The sequence below is a fragment of the Polyergus mexicanus genome, unplaced genomic scaffold (genome assembly GCF_030449975.1).
Source record: "Polyergus mexicanus isolate NDT 795.1 unplaced genomic scaffold, iyPolMexi1.0 SCAF_11, whole genome shotgun sequence".
NCBI classification, from domain to species: domain Eukaryota; kingdom Metazoa; phylum Arthropoda; class Insecta; order Hymenoptera; family Formicidae; genus Polyergus; species Polyergus mexicanus.
The window spans coordinates 6,979,089-7,005,078 of NW_027223331.1; the positions used below are offsets into that span (position 1 = coordinate 6,979,089).

Below are 25,990 nucleotides of genomic sequence, written 5' to 3' on the forward strand. Positions count from 1 at the left end.
TGATATTGTATACACGTAGTTGGATACGATCTTAATAGTATATCGTCTATGCCTAAATCAGGTTGAACGCATCGTATCTAGATATTCATACATCGTGACTATTGACATATAGCTTTGAAAGTTTGACAGTATGTGACTTTGAGGTTATTTAAATCTCTAAACTCTAAATCATCTCATTCAAGTCATATTACTTACAAAATCGTGTTTTATTATATTGTGTCATATAACGTAGATGTTATTATTATTACTTTTTTGAATAATTTTTTGAGTATAGCTATCCAAAAATAATATAGCTACAATGCATTCGTTGAATATCAAGAAGATAATGTTTTTTCCTTAACGGACATCTTTTAAAATATTTCTTATATTCTGTAGAGTAACAATATAACTGCATTTGCGTCAACGAAAATGGCACTTGTCAATATCGAAGGAATCGACCCTTGGTAATTTATAATATATGTACTCTTTATTCTCTCTTATATACATATATTTAGCTATTTATAACCTATATATATCATATTTTTGTTTACAAGTTTTAGATGATAATTATCTCTATATATTTTGTAACTAGTTATTATATATTAACCAATTTAATTTATAATTATCCCCTGCACTTAAAAATTTGATTAAATTCATGTGTTATTAGGCTTACTGAATATGACGCATGTGAAAAGTTGTTCCGTGAGATTATGGAGCAGCTTACTCTGCGCGAAGGAGAACCAAAGGCATCAAAGGTTTATGCTAGCCTGTCTGCCAATATAAGATTGCGTATGAAACAATATACACGAGAAGTTCAGCAATTAAAGAGCAAAGTGGAAGAAGCATCCAAATTAAGAACAATGTATCCTTTAATCTCTACATGTAATATATATTAATATTTTTACACTTTAGAGTGTTTTCAAATAATTTTGGATTGATAAATTCCTTAAATGCAATTATATGGTAGAACATTTGAGGAAGCTGAACGGAGGACAAGGCAAGTGGAACAATTACAAAGTAAAAACATTCAGCTACAAAAATTGTATGAGCCGCATACAATTGATTACGTATCATCGCGTGCTAGTTTATTAAGAGCAGGTTCATCAGTTTTTGCTGATGGTGGTACTACTTCTTGGGCTATTGATGATTATGATGATGATGACAAACCATTAAATGTACAAGTATCTGTTGGTGATATTATGAATCATCAAGAGCAAATATTGAAAGGTAATAATTTTATATATATATACACACAATTCTTAGAGAAAGAATTAACCACTACACACTTTTCATAATTTATAATTGTATAATTTCTTATAGAACAAGACAAAGGCTTAGAAGAGTTATGTAAAGTGATTGTTCGTCAAAAGGAGATTGGACAAACTATTAGCAATGAGGTGGATCATCAAAATGGTAAGTAGTATAATAGATTTTGTATTGAGATAATACATTTTTCCATGTAAAAATAAATCTTCCTTAAACTTATTTCCTTTGTAATATAGAAATAATTGATGATCTGGCTGATCATATGGACAGGACTGATGAATCTTTGATTAATAAAACTCAACAGGTTCGTAATATCCATTCCAAAGACAGTACATGTGGTTATTGGATAGTGATAATTATACTTTTTATTGGTATCATTGTTGTTGCTTTAGTATAAATTAGATATTTAATAGATTATTTTAATTTTGTTTAATTGTCTATATCTAAAGTTTATGAATTAGAAGCTTAAATATTTATAAATAAAGTAATGTAATCTTAGTTGTAAAATAACAATCTCACTTTTCTCAATTTCTCAATCGGGTATTTAATATTGCGTACGAAATTTTTAATATGCTACGCTTTTTATATATTACAAATAATAAAATATAAAAGCAAAATGTTAATTAAATATTCATATTTGTATCATTTATTAATATTAGAACATTTTAGCATTTTATTCGAGACGTCCATTTTTTATATGTTATATACTGATAATATTATTTTAATTCTATAAAATATTACCTAATTAAAAAGTTTCCAATTAATATTAAAAATAATATTAGTCACGTAGAATTTTATAAGAATATAGAAATATGAATGACCAAGGAAAACTTGTTAGATGTTGGAAATGGGAAATAAAAATCAACAGTCTCAGAAGTATGTTATTACATATTATGCATTTTTCTTTTTTATATCATAAATATCTATCCTGAATCTCTGGTTCTCCCTCTCTCTCTCTCTCTCTCTCTATGCGAACTTTCCCGGCGCTAGGGATATAAAGAAAAATTTATTATTGTTTCTCTGCACATAATCCGCGTTTAAATTAAATATATCAAAGAATTGCTTTTTATGTACCATATATCCGCTTTCTCGGTTTCACCAACATTTATAACAGATAGTATTTCAGCGCTTGTTTTGATACAATTGAAAGAAATGCCGTGACTCTTTCTTTTCTCTGTGAATCCGACGCAAAAAAACAGCATTGAATTATTATTACAATAAACGTGTTGTTTAGCGGTTATCTAATATATACGAGACATGATATTTAATTGGATTATGTATATGTATATATATTAGCGTAAAATTGTTCTCCTTTTTAGCGGATATGTCACATTGTTTTGGATTTTACAAGACTGTCAAATTTTCCTGTCTCGCAAAACTTATTTTTAATAGTTTTACTAGTCGCGCCGAGTATATATCGCTCTCTCTTTCATAACATACAATGAGATCTCGTTACAACGCACCGCGTCGAAAATCTCTGATATTGTACTGGAAATTTCCTTACATCGAAATGCTCATGCATATCTTGGAACATTGCCATCGAGTTCAATAAAACTCTGCTCTGTCTATATTTCTGGTTTACAACAAATTTCGCTGCGCTAGCTAGCTTGTCACTAGAACTTGGGATCTCAACACAGAAATCGCTACGAACGTTACATCAATTATGCGAATTTTTGTGAACCAAACAACTTCCTGATCGTATATAAGAACAGTTTCTACGAATATTTGTCTACATTAACAGCCGATTAAACATTTATGCAACAGGAGATCGTTTCGCTAAACATTAATTGAAGTTAACTGACGTTCAAGGCAACGTTTTGCCTTTCCTAAAGACAGATGGCAAGCAAAAAAAAAAAAAGATAATAAATCACGCAGTTAAATCTTAGTTAACTTCAATTAATCTTTACGATAGCTGGTTCACACACGACAGTGAAAAGCAAACGCAATAGAATTTTCCCCAAAGCATCGGTTAAAAACATTCAGAATTTCTCAACAAGAAACACGAGATTTTTCTTTACAAGTAGCTGTGTATAATTCTATTGTGAATAGACGCACACATTGATAACGTAGCGTACACAGCGTTAATTATGTGGTTCCGTAGCGAGACCAAAGTGGCTTGTGCGCTGACAACTGCATTAAAACCAACCATTGGCTTTTGTCTTATCTCAAATAAATCTCTGATGCTCTCTACTTTCTCTCTCTCTCTCTCTCTCTCTCTCTCTGTAATTGATAATATATATATGTATATATATATATATATATATTAGAATATTTTTTTTGTAATGTGTCAAATGGGTCCCATTAGCCGCTAATCACTTCATATTTACGCCACTGGCCCGTATTGGATACGTCGACTCGTGTTCTCAATGACGTGCTCATTTTAACGAGGACGATAACTTTATCTAGCTAAACATCGAAGAACATCGAACTGTTTATGAGTGTCAAGTCTCCCTGCAGTCAGTCTGAATCTAATTGACAATGTGTATACCGAGGGTATGTGTCTCCTTGTTGTGCTGCTTGCTTGAATTTGTCCCTTCCTTCTTTTTTCTATTTTCAATCTCTTTTTTCATATTTAGTTTATTAACGACTGTTAATATCGACTACACGTATGTGTTTTGTAAGTAAATAGATACATATTATGCCGATACCGAGCGTACGATTTTTAGCGTGAAAGAATCCCGCGCTAGTCTCTCTCATCTATATCTCTTATATATATATACATATACTCTAAACTCTATATGCATTCGTATAGTTTTATAGAGTATAAATATATCCAGGATATTCCATAATATGTTATTTGTTATTACAAAAATTGGTTAACATTCACATACTATCTCTTTTTTCTATTTTTTATACTTAATATTCGAATATAAATTTTCATTTTATTTTAAATGTAGAGGATATATCATAGAAAAAAATACAATTAAAAAAAGAACAGATAACAATATTTTCTTAATGAAAAAATACATTTCAAAAGTCTAAAGTCTCTTTATGACTTTAGATAAAGTCACATTTAAAGTAATTAAAAAAAACATAAATTTTATGTGTATCTGTTTATATGCGTCATACTTCTATTGATTATTTCCGTAATTGAATTTTCCATTAAATCTTTATTAAGCTAAAACCATTTTCTAATTCGGATACGACGATTATCAAAAACAAGTAAGATGGCGAGTGAAATGGAACATCCTGTATATCCTTGTATACCAGGCTAGTTTATCATTCTGCAGTTTGGACACAGAAGCAATGTATCCTACCTCTTAGAATGCATGATATTTTTTTTCTTCTTTTTATCTTCAAGTAAATAAAATGATGTTGCGTATATATATATATATATATTTCATCTTTAAAATATTTATAACAATAATTCATCGGGACGCATTTATGAAAAAGATATGCATAATGCGCCGTGACATTTCTCTTATGCAGAAATTCGTCACACTGTTCAATTCAACGAAATAGTGTCGTTTATTTTTTGCTATCGGAAGATATAATACGCAGCGAAATTGTATAATTCTTTTAGCGATTTCTTGCTAGAAATATCTTAGAAATATATGCGAAATATATATGTATACATATGTGGAAAATGTCAAAATCTTTCGCTACAATTAGCACTTTTTAAAGTCCCGTTTGGTACATTCAGTAGCGGATCAAAAGCGACATTTCTGAGAATGCCGCATGATTCAGGAATCTCAATATTTCTCTTTTATATATATATATATATTTTTTTTTATTTGATATTATATATCAAAAATCATATATTATTTAAAAAAACATAAAAAGTTTTTCGTTTAAAACTGAAATATCGTGTATTAATTTACTAACTTTTGGTTTGTGAAATTGAATTATTACAAGGATAAATTTAGTAAGTGTGTACATTTGCGAGATGTATACGAGATTACAGATAATTACTGTGTCTAATAAATAATCCGCCACTGGGTACATTTTAATTTATTTCTACAGAGGCAATGCTTGCCTCTTCAGATAGTGTATTTGTATTTGTCATATTTCTAAATTCGATACACAAGAGACACTTCGTGGAAAGAGAAAAGTATCAAATCTCATCCGAGAATGATAGCGAGAAGTGTCACACCCATTAATACATGGCAATATACGATATCGACGCGTGTTTATAATAATATGGCACATGATCAAATATACTAATACGGCTATTAATTAACAGATCTGGTATCTGTGAGTGTAAGATAAAACTTATAAATATTTGTATTACTCTCCTGAAGAATCTCGTGCATACATTATTGTTATAATAGTTGTATTTACAATTAGACATTACGAATGCAATAAACAAAACACATAAAAGACGCGTGTGAAAACAAAAATAAATAATCAACAGAAAATTTATTTCCCCCAGATATATTATACTTAATTTTATTTTTTTTTACAATGCACATTAACATCTTGATTTTTTACATTAAGGCGAGGGTCACGTAAATACTCTTTTTTTTCTCAAGCATCTCATTTGGCTTATCATTATTGTTATCTGCCGTCGCAGATGCACATACTTCGCTCTTTCTCGCTTTCGCGTATGTAATACTATTACCCTTTTCGTACTATTTCAAATCCCCGGTGAAAAAAAAAACTGCTCTATAAATTTCTCGAGTAATATTCCCGCTGCCGCACGCGCGCTTCGCAATCAAGGAAGTGGAAGAGGAAGGACCTCTACCTTGAGGGATATGTTTGCATGTGTATATATATATGTGAGCGCACGCATGTGATGATGTCGCACGTGCAATTGTGTGTACCATCGATTCAACAAATCATCTACGAAAGCACAATTCTGTTTTTCCTTGTTTTACTTAATATCACAAGGTTACGTCTAAATTCTAATTTGTGCTCTAAGCAACGCTAATCGTATATAACGTATTATCGTGTGTCGCACGTTAAAAAGTACGATTAAGATTCAAAATTATCACCCTAGTAAGCCGTAGAATATTTTGTTCGTGCTTCGACGAATTCGCGAGGATCGAAACTGCAATCTCGATAACTCGAGAGATTTTATTAGATCTAGCGCACGCGAAATGATTTTTGTATTTATTGTGAACTCTCTCTCTCTCACAATTTGATTGGCATAATAGTTTACTCTTTTAACGTTCTTTCATCATATCTGTTTCATACATACATTAATACAGAAAATTAGGGGTTTGTTTTTTATAATTGAACTGACTGCACTAAAATTTAGAATTTATATTTTTCTCTCTATATTGGAAGAAAAAAGATAAACTTTGAATGCAGTACAGTCAGTTCAGCTGTAAAGAACAGACTCTAGATTTATCAGAACCGTATCGGTCTCAATCTAAGAATTTTTCATCAAGTGCTCCATCAGTCGCCCAATTGACAACTTTGATTACATGCTTGTCGTTTCTTTCCTTTTAATTCGTCTTGTAACCAGTGCGCGAACATTTGGGTCATCCTTCTTTCGTGATATTTTGGATCGGCTGTTCAGTCTTTCGAACTCAGTTCTTTGATGGTTCTTACATCGAGAGAAAAGGTGTGTGTGTGTGTGTGTGTGTGTATGTGAGAGAGAGAGAGAAAAATAGGTAAAGATAGATCAGAAGTTTTGTATTTTATTGTGCTCACATGTGTTGTTTAATATAATAAGCACTCTTGGTCGTCGTTAAGCGCCTCTGTTACACGGCAATCAATCAACAGAGTAACGCTTTGTTAAGATTACAAAGATCCGAAATCCGAAGTTTATAGAAACGATACAACGCGTGACTGCGAAGTACAAATTTTATCTAAAGTAATTATAGGAGGGGCGGGGGGGAGGGGAGGGAGATATGGCGGTATTGTTATTAGGTCTACGTGGTATAAAACGTGTCGTAATTCATTCAAAGTTGTCATAATGTGGATTACAATGTGGCACGCATCAAAGTGGACCTTCTCAAATGATTGCAATTCAGCACAATAACTTGTGATCTAACGTTCTAGATTTTGTCCGATCTCGCGCGTGTACAAAATTTTGTTCCTTCTTTCTTTGCAAATCGACGAGGCGCGTTAAATAGTGACGAACGAGTATACACATGTTCGATTATCTCAAAAAACGCTTGCGCTTCTTCGTGATACTCGCGCGATAGAGATTATAAGCTCGGACAGTGTACGATTGCGTGTATAGTATAGGGTCATACAAAGTCAATCTAAATTTAAACGAACGCGACGATTCCTTATTTGTTCGAGATACGCTATCTTTATGATGATCGATCTTTTTTTTACATCAGGGAATTTGTACGTTGGTACTAAGATGGATTCATACTCGAAAGTCGAAACTCGCTTCAGTAATCGCGTGTATGTTTAACGGAGGGAGACAAAGAGAGCGAAGCAGGCACAGGTATGAGTGTTCGTTGTAGTCACTCGTGATTCCAAAGCATATTTACTAATTACTGACGACAAGATTCACGAATACGCTTCGACTCGATTCAATTTGCACATCATTGACTTTTTTGTCTACCGGTTTCTCTTAATTTTTCTCTCATAAATGTAAGATTAGCACGAGGAATCTCTTTCTCTATTAAGACTATTTTATATTTTCAGATCATAGATCATCCGGTCGCACAAGAGTACACTTCCCCTAATCTGTGTATCAATCCATGTGTATGCATGTAATATGTATATATATGCGTATTGTGTACGTTCTTCGTGTTAATAAACATCTGCTTTATACATGACGAGCTATACAGTGTTTGGCAGAGTTCTCTCTACTATTGTACCGTCGAAATTATTCGTAGTAGTACAATCATAGTGTGTATATATATATATATATATATATATATATATATATATATATATATATATATATATATTTATATTTACATTTACTATCTACATTATCTACACATCAACTGTTAGTTTTTCATCATGTTGAATCGTAAATTATTTTCTTTCAAACATTATATATCTCGCCTTGCGCATTTACCATCCATATTGTTTTCAATCATTCACACTTTCATTCTTTCATCATCATCATCATCATTATTATAATCATTATCATCATCATCATTATCATTTTAATTATCATCAATATTATCATCATCATCATCATCATCATCATCATCATCTTAATCATCATCTTAATCATTATCTTTATATCGGCGTTAGAGGTGTCATAAACTCACGACTAGTTCGAAGTAACGATTATCGTATAAAGTAATAATAATTCTTCGACTTTCGGCCAACTTACAAAATCAAATTAACGAACAAAGATCATTCAATAAAATATAAAAAATAGAATAAATATGCCAACTTAAAAAAACAGAGGAGTGAGAGACAATTAACGATAATCAGTAGCTACGTGATACCTACATAAATCCGCGTGTAAATGGAACGCGCTACAATAGCATAATTTTGGATGACCTCTTTCTTTTTATCGTCCGCATCCCTTTCGAGGCTGCATCTCGTCAATTTCACCATCTTCAGGCAATGTCATCATTGTCCTTTCATGTCGACATTGACGATTCATTCTTTTCTTCTGGGAAAATGACCGTGTCTAATATTGGGCGAGGAATTCCCAAATGACGAGGTAATTAGTATCGTGGCAACATCAATACGATTTAACTTGTCTGACAATTTCTTAGATCATTAGTCTTCCTCTAATCTCTCCTAGACAAAGGAAAGGGGAACGAAACCTTCATAAGGTTCACGAGTTCAGGTTAAATTAGGTTGTGGAGAGGGCGAAGGAATGACGGGCTGGGGGCATGAGGCCGTGTCCTATATAAATGCCCAACATTCCAGTGTCTTGACGACGAAGTCTTCGCGCGGTGCCAACGGATCGTTGCTATACGTGCTGCAGGACTGCGTTCTGCCCTGGTACAAGTCACCGTCCAACCAGAGTCCGAACTTGCCACTAAAAAAACCGATAAAACAAATAACTCCGTGAAGCTCTCGATCGACAGAAAAAAGTGACAAAAAGCGAAAGATAAAAAACACTTACTCTCCGGCACCGATTGCTAAGCTCTCGTTGTTGCCCTTGATGAAGTATAGATTGTCGCCGCTCCAGTTGAAACATTGGAACCTTGGCGTAAACCTGAAGAGCAGGGATTCGCCGGTACCATAAAAGTGATCGCTCACGTGTAGGGCGCACGATGTTAATGCACCAAACACCTGTAATAAAATAAAGTTACAAACTATAAAATCGAAGAAATAAATATCGTACGATTAATAAATAAATTGCGTGTTTGTTCTATATAAAAAGCTTAAGTGAACAAGCCAGTAGAAAACCAATTCAAATGGATGCAAGACGTTCACAAAGCGAATAAATGCGCAAGCATACGACTTTGTATGTGAACGCATGTTAATGTTTCGTTTAAGTTAATTATGATGACCGCAAAACTTTTTAATTAAGCGACTCGACTAGTCTCAACGTTTCACTATACTCTCTGAATATGTCGATTTTTCTAATATATATATAATTAATTTTTACTGTAATCTTTTTAATAGAAAAACAAGAAATTATTTCTGTTAATTATATTTGTACAAAGTATCTTATATTGCAAATTTTTAATACATGATACGTGTAGAACATCGTATATGCGCGTTCTAACGTTATTATATAGCATAAAATACAATATACAAATAAGTGCTCTCTCGTAGAATCGCCAACGTATGTATTACTCTCGTGCCAAAGCTAATTTTTCAAAACTGCATCTCTCTATCAAATTAAAACCAATCGATCTCCATTCCTCCTATTTCTATAGTTTAAATTAACAAATAAGAGACTCACGTTGCCTTCGGTGTCCTCGATGACTAATAGAATCGGACTCTCGATTTTCGCCATTTTTCGATACATGCTGTTGAGGCTGAAGCCATGCTGGCTGGTGCTGAAGACGAGAGTCCAATGATAGCCCTCCGCCCTCGCAGGTAGATGACGACAGAGCTGTTCCCTATGCTCGTCGCTGAGTATTTCGGTCGTACCAATGAGATCGGGCACGATGATTTCGTTATCCAGGGAGATGGCACTGTTCGCGTAGAGGACTCGCCTCACTTCCTCGCTCATAGAGAGTACCTGTGAAAATTGGTTGCGTGTTAGTGATATATCTCTATAATACAATTTTCGACAATGATACGTATACTAATCGCTAATTTTAATCGAGGAGGTAAAGAGCAAAGTTTTTTTCTATCAATATCTCACGATTCCATGATCGAAAAGTGATCATAGCACAAACGGATGCTATGTGTGTGCTCTATCATCTATATAAACGTGTACAAATTCTACTCAAAATTTTCGTTGATATTAAAAATGTATATGAAATGGAAAACTCTCGTAATATCAATTAGAAACAAAAATCATATTGTTAGATATATTCAATAAAATATTTTAAAATGTTTTCTGAAAGTGTCTATTAGGAAAAAATTATTATAATTAGCGTAACAATTAATTTTACAATAAAACAATGTAATATCGCGGTTTCCAACCAAGTATAATTGAAGTCATCGTTTCTCACAATAATTTAATGATATATCCATTAAATAATAAAATATTACTTCAACTTGAAGTCGTTGTTCTGTCCAATTCAAAATCTTGAAAAACTTCAATTTCTCACTTCTTATTAACATAGAGCAAAATATAGTATCAATATAAAAAAAGAACACTACTCTAACATTCCTTCTGCTTTTGACCTCCTCAGCTCAACTAGCATCTAAGCACATTTAGGGCACATCCAAGTGTGTGTCGTGTTATACCTTGTTAACCGCAATGGGCGTTGCGTTTATTCAAGTAAATTGCTGGATAATTACTAACGTGGGAGACCGTATCGTGTGAAATATGTACCGATATTGAATTACTTTTGTTCATCGACTGTCACAGAATGACTTTGCATAATGCGATAGACGCGTGAGAGAAAATGCAAATTCCTCGCATGGTACATCGATACGAGAAGTTCGATTGTAGAACCCGAGAACCGTAGAAGCTGACATCATGATGAACGATCTTGTGATAAATCGTATCATAACGATTGAATTTCATCTCCATCCCGAAATCATAGACATTAAACCCGAAAATTGATGCGCAAATTGTTAAGTAGAAATATCTATGTAAAAAATATCTGTGAAGATATTATAATAGAAATTTAAAAGATAGAATAATCACGACTATCAAGACAAACGAGAGATATTGCACTAAATTACTAATGAAAATTACAGATAAACTAAAATATATAATTAAATTACATAATTATTATCCAAAATTATAAAACATGATTACGCTAATATTTTCAATACTATTAACAGATATTTTTAACTCCACATTATCCCTTCGCTCTATAATAAAATTTTTATTAATAGAAGAAAATAAAAAATAATGACATATACAGGGTGTTTCTGGGTTAAATGGCCATTGTTATTATAATTTGTTCATTGTATATTATCTACATATAGACTGAAAAATCATGCGCAAGAAAGACACCATCTGTCAAAATATTATTAACCATTATCAAGTAAACTCGTCTTCTTTGTAAAAAAGAGATTTGTGTAAAAAAAGGAGATAAAGAAAGCGATTCCGATAACCTCTGATCCCATCGTTGGAAGAATTTTAGTTTTCATATGCGTTTGTTATTAATCAACAACTGCCTTAACTTCATCAACTGTTGTTATTCTAACTTTCCAGAGTCTTATGCAAAATAAAATTTAAAAATCTGTAGATGCAAGTTAATGACATCAAATAAATCACTTTCCTCTCAGTCTGCGGGAGAGGAGAAAGGAAGCAACACAAAATCTCTCGGACCTGCTATTTCTATATGTATATTCCTGCGCGCATGCTGGAAGAGGAGCCAAGTAATTTATTTATACGCAAAGATTGTACTATATCGCAACGACGAGCCTATCGTGCTTTTGACATTCGTCCCTTTCATACAGACAGATATAAAAGTATAGTCATTGTCGATCGATGATCCTTTAGTCATGCTAGGAAGTTTTTTTCGAGTTTATCGACTACTTTATTGAATGCATTGCGTTAATTTGATAGCGATACTCTTCCAGATGTTCCGCGCAAACAGCTTGTGCAATTATCAGCTTTCTAATAAATTAGCCGGGAGAGGATCGTATCTCGTGGTAAACAATTTCTGAACTGTTATTCATATGAAGTATCGCGAAAAGATATATCGTACTGCATTTTAGGTGAAAATTAACGATTGAATTTTACATTAAACATAATGATTTTCTCAGTTCGTGTTCAGACATCGTAAGCTAAAATATGACTTTTTTTTTTTTTAATTTTTCTAGCTCTAAAAAATGAACATATTGAAATATTTTGGGCTTTGAAAGTAATAGTTAATCAGAATATAAAAAATCAGAAGAACAAAAACAATCGTATCAATAACCAAGCAACCCAGGAAATTGCAAGTTCAATCAATGTAAAAATGTCTTAGGTATAAAAAGATACAAAGTGGCTTTTTCAAATTAAAATATAATCGGTCTGTTTTCGCAATCTGTGCTACTGCAAATTATTACTTAAGTTCTCAAGAAGAATATATGAACAAACAAAATGATAGGTCGCGCGTCCTTATTGTACGTTCAAATCCATAATACATAATATCAATTAAGACGTTTCGCTATTAATACTCGTCTGCAAATCTTATATCAAGCAGTGTAACGATGCGAACACTGAAACGATGCGATGAGCACATATTTGATAATCCGAGAAGTGCTTCTTGCGCTCGATCTTCGCGAGAAAGATCACTCTCATCGTGAGATAAAATAAATTAAAAGAACTTCTCTGGATATATATATATATATATCTACAAAATATCCCAAAACCATATTACTATTTAGCATCTTAAACGAATTAAGAATCAAATTATATTTACATAGGGACATTTAATATTAGAACTAATCAATAAAATCTGAGATGAAGGATTAATTAAATCAAATTCTGCATCTTATAATATACCATATACAATATCTTCTTTATGAAATTATTTTCCTCGATATTACGTGTCTTTAATGAAACATAAAAGATAAGACAAAAAATATTTATTTATTATATTTTTATTAATATAATCTTATATAATGTACATATATGATATGTATACATTATTAAATATATATATATATATATATATATATATATATATATATATATATATATATTCTATTAATAAAAATTTAATAAACAAATATTTTTTTATTTTTATTTTTTTATTCTTCATTAAAGATAATAGCGAGGAAAACAATTTTATAAACAGATATTGTATATGGTACATCACATAAAAGGCGGAATTTTCCAAAATAAAATTACAAGAGATCATCTTTAATTTTTCTTTTTAAACAAACCAAGTACCAAAATAGAATGTATAAAAACATTCCTTCGATAGTTTGACGATCATGGAAAACCCATTAGTAAAGCGTTAATCGTGATTAGATGAAATAACTGAAAGATATAAAAAGGGTCAAGATCCTAAAAATAAAAATAATCTAATGTATTTCGTTGTGAATTACTTGCTAACAAAACGCGAAGAATAACATCTAGCTAAATTTGCAGACTTGTGAGAATGATTGTACGTTTACAGCGACTGCTTTTAACTCGAAGGAAACATCTAAATGCGTAGTTTTTTTTTATTTTTTTTTTTTTTTTTTTATTTTTTTAAGCCACACGCACGCGATATATCTTCGATTCAGCTGATTTGGACACAAATTGATTTGATTGACGTAAGATCGAGAAAAACGTTAAATTGTGAAGCTAATCACATTAATTATTTAGCAGAATTTAATCTGCATGATAATAAAAAAATTACGATAACAAATTATTTTTATTGCAGCACTCATCTTACTGTAATTAAAAGCAGTACTTTATATTATCATTATTACGATTGTAAAAATAATCATGAAATCTTTCGATACATATCGATGTGTTCGACTTTATAAAGAATCTCTGAGCTATGAATTCTAAATAATCAAAGCTTAAAAATAAGCGTCACATTGTTTTAATATATTTTCTTAATATTGTTTCTATATTGTGTAAAAAGAGAGAAAGAGAGCATATTAGTTTTCTACACACACACACACATATATATATATATATATATATATATATAATACATAATATATAATATATAATATATAATATATAATATAATACATAAATATTTTTTATTATAAAAATTAGAAGTGAAAAATAAATGATTATATAATTATTAAGAATTAGATGCTCACCGTAAGCATTCTTGACGAATGCTGAAAAACATAATTCAGAATAGGGCATGGATCCACGGTCATGATCAATGTAACAACGTCTAGATACGTATTATCACTAAATGATTAATCACTAAGCCTTGAACTCTTAGATATCGTCGATAAAGTATATGTACTCAATCCTTAGTCATAATTTAAGACCAAACGTTACAAAACACACTCTTATTTTGATTAAAGGCGCTGAAATTGATGATATTGAATATTTCACATATAAAAAAACTTTCTCTAAAGAAAAAAAAAAAAAAAAAAAAAAAACTCGGTAAAGAAGAGATTCACGTAGGAGTCACGTTTTCATATAAAACTCTATATACGCGATTCTACTTCTATTTATGTATTACTGTATTTCTGTTGCTATTTTCGTTGTGCGTCAGAAGATGACACACGTGGCAATCTCGTGATCGCTTGTACGATCGGCAGGACGAATCGATTGCGACTAAATAACATCGAAACCAATTTCTTCCATCGCGCGAGAAACTTCGCAAAAAACCTTTCATTCGGGCCCGTCCCTCCCTCCCTCCCTTCTTCCTACTTAATGCCAAGAGCACATAAATTCCCATCGAATGCCCGCGTCGGCCTCGAGTGCATTATTCTCAAACGCGATTGTCCTTCGATCAACCGTCCTGATGCGACTTTGATAATGACGGGTCGACTGTTAACAAACCAAAGGTAGAAAAAGAGAGACGCCGACGATGCCATTCGATTTGCCAAAAACGCTTTTAATGACGCCGGTGTTTTAACAACATTCATAATAATCAACTTCCGTATGCCGTTATGAGGTTTCCGATGAATTTCCGTATACTTATCTTGCAAGTTTCAGATAATTCTTTTCTTTTCTTATGCAAGGACATAACTTGTTCTTTGGGAATTGTTTTCTCTTAAGTAAAAATATGATATTTTTGTTATCAATATATTATCATAATTAAAAATTGTAAATATATGCCAGGGTTGCAGTTAATTTAATGAAAAATGTATAATAATATTATTTTTGAGATATATAACCTAGTAATATCTTTTTATGAAAAATCAAAAATATAAAATAAAATATAATATTGTACAATGAGATAATAGTGCGCGCGTATCTACTTATGTAATTATTATTACTTGGCGATATTTCATGTAATAAACCTGAAGAAAATTTTGTCAAAGTAGGAAGTAGCAAGTAAGCAACACTGTTTTCTTCTAATAATTTTTAAAAAATGGACAAAAAATAAGCTTAAATACAAGTTTGATGTTGTCTTATCCATATCAAAATTGTACGATCTAGATTAGCAATTCAGAAAAGAGAAAATATTACATTGATGGATAATTATAAACATTTCATCATTAAATACAATCGCTTATCTTGTGTGTGTTTCCATTTCGTGTGTGCTTTTATCTCTCTGGATGAAGATTTTCCGCGATTAAAAAGGATGAATATTAACTTAAGGTGGATTAAAAATTAAAACGATGGTCTAACGAGTATTTGTAACTATATACTCATTTCGATTATTGTGATACAAACATGATTGTGTCGAACCACGTTTACATATGCTAATCTTATGCGTAATTCTCTTTGTACCAGGCGAGACAAGTCGCCATCAATCAGCGATGAGAAAAAACATTGAATGCCAATTTTCGTATCTGTTGATGACGATTTCAATCTCATACATTATGTATTCTTCGTTATTTATTATTATAGGCGAAAAAAATCTGACTGGCTCATGTGTATCTAATAGTTTTTTAATCGTATTTTAATTAAAATCAAAGCGAAGCGGAAACGGAATCCAGTGGCTACGCAATAATTGCGAAATATAGATCACTCGTTACGGAACGAATCTATAAATTGATTTCAATTGCGAACCGGCTATCAACGCTATCCGCTAATCGAAATTTCCTGGCAGTTTGTTAAGCGAGGAGTGTCATCGCGGGACATAACGCGTGGGTACAGCGGACGTTTATGTCATAAGTGTAGTTGAAAAAAATTATATAATTTCGCACAATGTTGCTTAATATTATGACTGCAAGATATTATATAAGTCCAATATTCAAATATGTGTCAATTTCTCTCTCTATGCATGAAAATGTATATATCAAAATATTTAGATACATTATATTGTAGTACATATATATCATTTTTTTATTATATTTATTTATCTGTTAAATTGTATATTTTTGCAAAATGTAATAATTCTATTGAAACTTAAATATAAATTGTGAATCGTCATTCGGACTCAACCCTTATATATATGTTAAAATATTTTAATATCACAAGATTATTTCAGTTATGCGATATAATCGATAAAAATTTCATTTCTTTCGTGTTATCATATAATTATCATAAAATACAATATAAAACGTCTTTTACGAATAAATTGCGCTATTGGACGATCTGAAATTCTTTATAAAAAATTGATCATATTTCATACGGAAAGTTCGTAAAAGGCAATAAAAGCCAGTCGCGAATGTTAGTTATTCAAGGCGATCGAGAAACGACTATCAAAAGATCGCGAAGGGTGACTGCGATCGTTATTGACAAACGCGCAGCGTGAAAACGTCCGTCGATTTCCTTTATAATACCGCGATAACGGACGGGAAATAAATATGATAGTTAATGAGTCTGCAATTCTCGAATGCCGCTTCACGTTGAGCCTAATGTTTTTATTATGCCACAACATTCCTGAACAGAACACAGCTATTATGAGATTTAATTATATAGCTTACGTCATTTTATTGTTCTATATCAAATACAATTAGATCGAAATCATATATAATCTTTCCTATAACATTGTATATATTAAGATAAGTATTACATTTTATTTTTCTGCTTTATACTCATAAATAAAAAAAATATAGATATTTTTATGAAGAGAAATAAAATTTATGTTTTAAAAGTTTGTCCAGCCATAAATATAGAATGTTTAAATCGTTATATGTCTACATGACTATCTTTCATGAAAAAATAAAAACAATAGTAATCGCGTTTTCTTATTGCACGAAGAAAAACACAAGTGATGATTCATAGAATATCGTTGAAAAAAATATTAAATATTATCTAGAATATTAAATAAAAATTCACAATTTTAATTAAATTTTCCAATATTTTTCTTTTCCGCGATAGCCTAAGAAAAATATATATAAAATAGATTCTTATATACGTACGCAAAATATATGTAATATAATTTCGTTAAATTGAAGACATATCAAAAAACTATCTTGATTCATGAACAAAAATAATCTTCGGAGGGGATTTTAAACATAATGATACATTTATAATAATACACATATAATCTAAAAAGTGTAAAAAGTGTGTTATATACGATTGTCTATATATAATGTAGAGAGCACGTGTCACAAGTCGTCGAGATTTTAAAAAGAAAAGTTAAATAAAAATTTTCAGTCTACAAAAAGAATGCTCAAAGCGGTGATCAAATGAGAACATCACGGATAATTGTCATACTCACGCTAAATGAAAGACCAGTTTACGAGCTGTTAATTAAGCCAATGTAGAGTAAAATATATGATGTATAAATCCGAAAATACGCACTCATCCTACTTCGAACGCAACATTTGAAAGAAACATAAAAAAAATCAATGTAATTAGTATTAGTCCAAAATTGTAATTAACTTTTTTCCGTCTATATTATAGATAGGATTACAGATAAAAAAAAAATATATATATATATATAAAAATTAAAAAAAAAACAGAATAATTCATTAAGTTGATCAGAATTAGCAGTTTTGTTGGATTGTTTCGATAATTCGGTTAAAGCAGCATTTTCATCGCAATTATTGATTCCCAAATTTATGTAGATCTATCAAAAATAATAATAATAGGATGCGTTATTCTAATTTTAATAATATTAAATAAAGTCACATGTTCTAATGCATTTATTAAGATAGCAACCCAAAGAAAAATTGATTCTCATTTGAGATGTAAGTTGATGACAAAATTTATTATTTACTTTCGCGTTATTCTGTCATTCATATGCAACAAGAAAAAGATTAATATTTTGAAATAAATTTTTTCCACGAAAAACCATCCATCTTTTATGATATAAGCAGTAATGGCATTTGTGATTATACGCATATAATCTTTGTCCAAAAAGAGAGTTTCGAGATTAAATTTATCAGATAAATATATCCAATTTTGTTTTCACGGTAGATTCATTTCTTTAACACTGTGCCAATTTCTTATTTAGACCTGCTCTTACGCGCGATGACTGTTTATATCATATATGTCAGATATCATTTCAATCATCAATTTAGCTGCATATCAATGAATAAAAGAAGCAAAAAATAAACTTTAAATTTTGTATGAAACTTACAACCAGCGGTGATCATAAACTTCACACATACATATTGTTACGATCTAATTCAAGAAACTTCGCGAAATAATACTAAAAGAACAAAAAGTCAAAAGTAAATTAAAAGAATATTTTTGTTTTCTAATTTAATAGAATGGCAACATTTGCTACAAGGAAAAACGATTTCAAAATCATAGCGTATGCTCATTGTCGGTATAACTTTCAAGTCTTAACTTTCTCTTTTGTGAATTATTCAATATTTTTTAAGTGAATATTCCATTATTTATTCACAGCAAAAAAAGAAATAAATAGTTATTCGGTTTTTTAATTGCAGGGGATGACACTTGCTATTTTGATTATTTGCTAAATGCAGCAACAAGTAGTAACAACTACTCGAGTCTCTCATATTTATAAATAAGACCAAAGTTTTAAAAACGAGTATATATATATATATATATATGATGATGAGAAAGATGTTCAATTTCAAAGTCAATTTTAGATAGCTCAAAATTTGATTCGAAATAATCATATCACAACTGATGAAATAGTAAGTTTATTCGATTAAGGAGAGTGTTGAGACAGCTTTGTAATAAATCGAAATTTTTTTTTCAAAATAAAATTTATAAAACTTGTTAAACATAGTGCTAAAGTGCATAAATACTGGTGGAGACTGATGTAAAAAGAAAAAAAATGAATATAAATATTTCTTATATTTATAAAGATTTTCTTTTCCTCTTTTCCCAAATATCCCTCTATTTTTCACCTTTCCCTCCCAAATAGCCTATACTTTCTTCAAATGTATTCTTTATATTCCCATTTGTCTAAAAAGTTGAAAAAAAATATAATTTAAAACTGAAGAATTATTCACCCTATTTGTTGTTTTATAGAATAAAAAAATCTCTGCATATTTAAATAATTAGTATCTATCAAATTTTATAATTTTTTTTCTCAACATCAATTTTAACAATTATATCGGTCTTTCTCTTTCTTTCCCCTTTTCTCTCACTTTCACATTTTAAATTTATTTACTGTATCTAAATCTTTTTCTAACATAAATTACAAATATTTTGCCAAGCACCCATTTTCTTTCTCTCTCTCTCTCAAATTTTTCGAATTTGTTTAAATGATGTATTGTGAAGAATTGATTTCCTATTATGAAAATATATCCTATTGTGAAAATATATCATATTGTGAAGAACTGATCTCACGAAAGAAAAAGAGAAAACTTTTTAAATCATTTGCTTTTGTTTCTACTTTTGTACATTTCTCCTTTTTTTCGTTCAAAAAATATTCCGTCTCGAAATTCCGTCTACCTATTTAAAGAACTGGATGTATCAAATAATCACTATAAAATTTTCGTGGTACAGTCACTATAAAAAAATTTGTTTGATATAAGATAATATTTATGATTTTGAGATTATATTCCCCTATGAGATTATATTTCATAGAGGAAATCTTTAACTCTTTAACTCACAAATTAATTATTAATTTTATATTTTGAAAGTCTAGAAGTGCTTTGTGTGTGCGCAATGTTAAATTCATAAATATCTCGAAATGTATTATATTTATTATAACTTTCAATGTAGTTGATCCGTTCAGTTCCTCCTTAAAATGCAAATTATACCATTATACTGTTAGTCAATGATAAATATTATTAATTTGTCATATTTCGAAGCTTAAATAGAAGCTGATTCCGGCATATTTTGCAGTGACGGTTTCTTTAGTTCAGTGAAAGTGAGCTTATACAGACTCAATTAAAGACCGGTTGTAAATACACACCTTATATAAATAGTTGTTATTTCGAACTATTAGTGTGTAAATTATGTGAAATAGATGCATGCAAATATGTGTTCGCGAATCATTTATATCATTTATGACTTAAACATTATGCGGGCAAGAAAAATATCATAAACAAACATTTATTTATCTTGACACATTTTATTCTATATATCTTTCTTCTTGGCAATAACGATTCGGTTCAAATATATTGCATATTCTGCGATATATTTGAATCGAATTATTATTATTCTGCGATAATAATAATTATTACTTATATATATAATAATTTTCATTCGAGAATAAGCGTGCTATAAAATCTCGATTTAGAAAACTTTCGCGCCAACAATTTAGATGTTAAGTTGTGATTTTATAACGCCTGATACGGGTCAACGTAAATCCAATATTCCGATACGATCGGGCTTTCAGAAAGAAACATGTTTACATATTACGTAACTCTAAACTGCATTCCTGACAATTCCATAATCAGACACATTCGCTTCGCGTACAGAAGTGAGCGCGATTAAAAAGCGCGAGTATGTTCATCTCAACTCTGACCTTTACCTTCGTTTGCTTTTTCAAGAATCTCTTGATGATCTTGGAGATCGGATTCGGCATTTTTGATCTAGGCATCTCTGTTATCTTCGATGAGCACGAAAAATCGGGTCGATGCACTTTTTCTCGCTGTTCTTATTTTTCGTTCACAAATAGAAAACCGTGAAATTTGTTTACATTATGTTTCAACGCATAAATTATAAATTCCTCAAACTATCGGAAACTCTTCCGAAGAAACGAAAAATCCGGCACGTACAAGCCACTTACTAAAAAAGAAATAATATATTTTCACCTTTATATATGTAATTACAATATTCTTTGAAAAATTACCACTGTCAGCATTCGTTTTTACAAACTCTTTAACTCCTTGATCAATTTTTATTAATCAATAAATTAATTAAAAATGTATTAGTAGTTTAATGTAATTACCGCGCATCGTGATGTCAACCGATATTATTTATGTATCTTTTTTATACAACTCATTCGATAATACGAGTTTTACTTTGCGAGGACCACAGTAAGACTGGAGCTTTCGATGTAAATCTAATACATTCATATAAGCGACGAAGAGCAAGAGAAGGGGGAGAAGAAAATGAGCGACGCATATTCTTGGGCAGAGGCTTTTCGGACGACTGCGCAATCGAGATTGCGCAGCACGTGCTCTAGCAGCCGTTCTAAATTTTTCGTGATCATAAATATCTTAAACAAAGTCTGTCTAATAAAAAAAAATTTCACTTTGGAAAGTATCTTCTATGACATAAAACATCCACTTAGAAACTTGAACTTTTTAAAAGAAAAAAAGAACATTCAAAATGTTAAATAGAATTGATCCTTCTTATCAATAAAAATCAAGAGATTCGCTATATCTTTTTATTTGAAATGTTATTATATTTATTCTATGTTAAACCGTGTACCTAGATCTGAATTAAATTATCTTTCAAATGAGATCAAATTTATTGTAGTTCGTTCCATAGGTTTTGGAGCAAACCGTCAAAAGCCGAAAAAGCACTTTCGGTACATTTGAAATTGGTTATTAACTGCTTCATTTCAAAACCTATGGAGCGAACCACTATCATTTTGATCTCATTCGAAAGATAATTTAATACCGAACAAAATGTCCTATATACATGAGTCCACAAATACTTCCTTAAAAACTTAGCGCCCAAAAACCTCTGAAGTCACGGTTATTTTTTACATTTTTACAAATATCAGGGAAAATATGCGTCTTTTCACAAAAAGTACCGAAAAAAATGTTGCAGACCTAGATTATTCATCATTCTTTTTATTTATTTATTTATTTTTTTTTTTTTTGATCGGTTGTAAAATTTCTTTCAATTTTTTCCTTTAATTTTGAAAGTGTAAAATTATTCATCTTGAATTATTCGATGTGCAAAATTAATGACTTTTTCAAGCGTGTATGTTTGCGGGTGTGGAAAGTTTTGTACGCAATATACTGTGTGTATTTTGTGTATAACAATAATTAAGCGAAATTTGAGTTGAGCCGAATTTTTAATGGTGAATTATGTCGTGCTTTAAATGATGAATGTCGCGTGAGCATCTAAAAATAAAAGAGAGCATGCACGTTTGGCATCTAGTATTTTATTTTTGAACGATGAGATCGCAAAGAATTTGAAGGCAAAATATTTCTCTAATTGTGGATACCCCTGGATTATTCGCTTTTGTTATGTCAATAGTAACGTTATTTTTTTTGCATTTTCCAAAAAATGTTGAACGACTTCAAAGTTCATTAACTTTTTGCATTCATTTTTAATATTTTTATCAATTCTTTAATTATTTCTAATTTTTGTATGAATTATTTCTAATATTTGTATTTTTTGCTGCATTTAAAAATTATTTTTACGCCAATATTGCATATTCTGACGCAATTTCTATTATTTATTTTTACGCCTTCATTTTACAATAAATCTTAGGAAATCAATTTTTGTTATCTGAAATCGATATGTGATTATGATCAGTATACGTCATAGTTTTCTTCGACCAATAATAAATTGCTTTTATCCTGAGATATTTATGAACGTAGGAGAAAATGTAATTATTTATTTTCTTTTCTATCGGAATTTAAACATTTATTAATTTCTTCTATTTATCTTTTTCGCAAAATACCATAATATGTAAAAAATAAAAAAGATGTGACATTTTCTCAGTTAGTCATCATCCGTAATATGTCCGGATAAGATTAATTTTGCCGTCTCCTCATCTGTGTCAATTTACACCGACTGTGTCAATCCTCGTCAATAATGTATCGCACCATTATGCAAGCGCCGGAGCAGTTCATAGAGTATGATTCCTGCGACACAAGTTGATCTATAATATACATATTATTATATTTCGCAAGGGATATGTATGTCCAAACTTCATTCTTTCGCGTACGCAAATTTGCAATATTTATCATATATCGTTCTGTAAGCATTAATATTAATGATCTTTTAATAATAGATAGAAATCTCAACTTTTATTATCCGGATATATCTTGTTTAAGAGAATAAAAATGCGCTTTTCACTTCTACATTTATGCTAACAAAGTTTTCCGTCTCGAGTCCAGACGCATCGATAATGCGATGCTGTTCTCTATCATAATTAGCATTTCGCCTTGAAATCGATAATTCTCATCGTCTTCAACGCGATATCGATTTGCATGAAACCGTTCCCCGTCGTGAGAATCGGCTGAATATGGAAAGTGCGTTCTGCAAGTATTTAATCAAGTCATGATAGAAGCCCATGAGAAGTCGTAAAAGGAAATACTAGAACGGTAAGAGAAACAGAGAGAGAGAGAGAGAGAGAAGGAAAGAGAAACGGTAATAACAATGCGATACGATAAATATCTTAAGTGCATGCGCGAGTTAGAGAGTGTCGAATGAGTGCATGCTGCACATTCATCTAGATTCTTCGGTCAAGTATATTCTACGCCGAAGAGAGACAGATGCATGCAATCTATTTTCGACAGTAATGTACGATTTATTTAGAACCGTAAAGTAAATCTATTTCAAATAAGGTTCAACCGCAAAGAGTTAATCGTTATTAATGCGAAATCGTTATTAAAGAGGAGAAAATTTCTCTCGTATTATCTATTTATCAATGTCCATACATTATTGAGAATGTGAATAAAGAGGTTTTAAGGAATTCTCTACAAACTATTTTCTCGTGACAATTAATGCATATAATATAAATCGTGGTCGAATGCACTGATATACGAACCATCGAAGCGGGTAAAGCGGTTAAAAAAAAAAGGGGGGGAAAAGAAAAAAGACAAAATAGTAGACACGGTCGCAACATCGCGTCAGGTGTATCCGAGAGTTTTAACGAGGGTCTAAGGTGCGGCAATGTTATCTAAAAGGTGCATTGTTCAACATCGAGCAATTAAGGTGCCTATAATAGATATCGATCACCGGGCAGGAGGTAGGGATTAATCGATACCTCCGAATCCTGGATCTGCTCGGAATCGGCCGATGTGCTCGAAGTCTTCAGGATGCTGTACAGCTTTACGTAGGGGGCCTTGATCAACTGTCGGCCAATCAACAATCGGCCGTCTTTAGGAGATGTTCTCGGTAGCGACATCGTCGAGGTCGAGGTTTTAAGAACCTCACGATCCTCGCGTCGAAAATTGGTAGAAACAGCGCATTTCAACGCGACGTAACCAATATCGAGGGCCAAATCAAGCGGACTTTGATGTTATCAACGATGAATTCCGCGAAATATTTGGCGTATCTCAGCACGATATTTGATAGCCAGTCGACACGAGGATCGAGTTATCAAAAAAATAAATACGAATGGTGTTGCAAGAGTTGTAAAAATGCAGACCATTGCAATTCAAAGAAAACATCGGAAGTCATATAATTTTTCTTTCTTCAATAAAAGTTTCTCTGTAAAAATTTTAGATGAAAGCCGACAAAATATTTGCGGTAACTCCAAAATTTTTCGCTTTATATATCTTCGTTAACGTGAGAGATGTAGATTCTAATTTCTAATTAATATAGAAATTTTTTAAACGGTAAGTTATATAATAATAGTGTCTTATAAATCGCATCAAAGTTCGAAAAGATAAGTACAATCAAAAATCTATTATATATTCATTTTTATCACAGACAAAAGTCCAGAGTTTTTAATCTTCACTTAAACGACTTTATAACAAGGTCTACCTAAATGTTATCTAAAAAAAGTCATAAAAAGAAATTCTTTTTATGAATAATTTCCGTCACTCTATCCCATCAATATCGCGTACAATTCGCTTATTGGGACAGCTAAGATATAAAGAGTACAAAGTACTCACCTCCCAGGACTCCCTTGTCAATTCGGTGATGTCATCGCCTTGTCCGTCGCGAGCTTTACTCTCCTCCGTAGAATCCGCGCCCTCGCTGCTCTCGTGGGGCGACAATTCCGGCGACAGGTCCGTGTCGGTGTCAGACAGAATGTAACCGCGTTCCCGCCAATAATTCTCATCCAGTTCGCCGTAGAGATTCGGCACCCACGCGTGAATAAACCTATACAGATCGTCCACTCTGTAAAAAAAAAACAAAGAGAATATGTCAATCGTGTTATCAAAAAAAGAAAAGGGAACTGTCGTTTATGCTACGCAAATTAGCGTCCTTCGACATCAAGCGTAAACTTGTCAAACGCGGAGCATTACCTGCGATGCACGATGGGCATCACGTTCGTCATCGCTCTTCTCACGTGTCGGTTGTAAATAAAATCCATCATACCGCTAAATGTATTCATCACGACCGCGTTCATTCAATTCATAGCCACGCAACCGCACGGTAGACTATCGTTAAAGGCGAAAGGAACGATAACGCGCGACACGAGAGAGATATAATTTCTCGAGGACGCGACAGACGATGCGCGTCAGCGGCTCCGAACAACACGGCCAGCTGATCGCACAACGGAACGCGAGAATTATTCGCAATTCGCTTAAAATA

General features: G+C 31.6%; 2 protein-coding genes across 17 annotated transcripts in view; one reads left to right on the forward strand and one right to left on the reverse strand.

The window, feature by feature from the left end:
• Positions 1 to 89: 89 nt before the first annotated feature.
• Syx8 (syntaxin 8) lies at positions 90 to 1,958 on the forward strand. Of its 2 annotated transcripts, none has more exons than XM_070304108.1 (6): positions 90 to 128; positions 376 to 443; positions 647 to 841; positions 947 to 1,206; positions 1,300 to 1,392; positions 1,482 to 1,958. In XM_070304108.1, exons 2-6 carry the CDS (start codon positions 409 to 411, stop codon positions 1,640 to 1,642), a joined length of 744 nt encoding a protein of 247 aa, XP_070160209.1. In that variant the 5' UTR covers positions 90 to 128; positions 376 to 408; the 3' UTR covers positions 1,643 to 1,958. The 2 variants fall into 2 exon arrangements, with proteins under 2 accessions (XP_070160209.1, XP_070160210.1); XM_070304109.1 differs by having other exon boundaries at positions 125 to 143.
• A 1,524-nt stretch (positions 1,959 to 3,482) lies between these two features.
• Positions 3,483 to 25,990, reverse strand: part of Mtd (TLD domain-containing protein mustard) — a 122,437-nt gene continuing 99,929 nt past the window's right edge. For 10 of the 15 annotated variants that reach the window (XM_070304122.1, XM_070304118.1, XM_070304115.1 and 7 more), the window contains 5 exons: positions 25,345 to 25,573; positions 24,492 to 24,578; positions 9,980 to 10,261; positions 9,191 to 9,360; positions 3,483 to 9,103 (listed from right to left, as the gene is read on the reverse strand). In XM_070304122.1, the coding sequence (XP_070160223.1) occupies positions 8,968 to 9,103; positions 9,191 to 9,360; positions 9,980 to 10,261; positions 24,492 to 24,578; positions 25,345 to 25,573 (904 nt within the window). In that variant the 3' untranslated portion in view covers positions 3,483 to 8,967. Of the gene's footprint in view, positions 9,104 to 9,190; positions 9,361 to 9,979; positions 10,262 to 10,740; positions 11,267 to 21,065; positions 21,323 to 21,485; positions 21,577 to 24,491; positions 24,579 to 25,344; positions 25,574 to 25,701; positions 25,866 to 25,990 lie in introns of those variants that run through there. The other 5 variants (XM_070304114.1, XM_070304112.1, XM_070304123.1 and 2 more) reach the window with 4 other exon arrangements.

What these genes read in the sequence shown, in the direction of transcription:
- Syx8 (XM_070304108.1), top strand. Translation starts at nt 409, where the DNA reads ATGGCACTTGTCAATATCGAAGGAATCGACCCTTG. An exon ending in ATCGAAGGAATCGACCCTTG is followed by an intron (nt 444 to 646) that starts GTAATTTATAAT and finishes ATGTGTTATTAG; the next exon opens with GCTTACTGAATATGACGCAT. An exon ending in TCAAGAGCAAATATTGAAAG is followed by an intron (nt 1,207 to 1,299) that starts GTAATAATTTTA and finishes AATTTCTTATAG; the next exon opens with AACAAGACAAAGGCTTAGAA.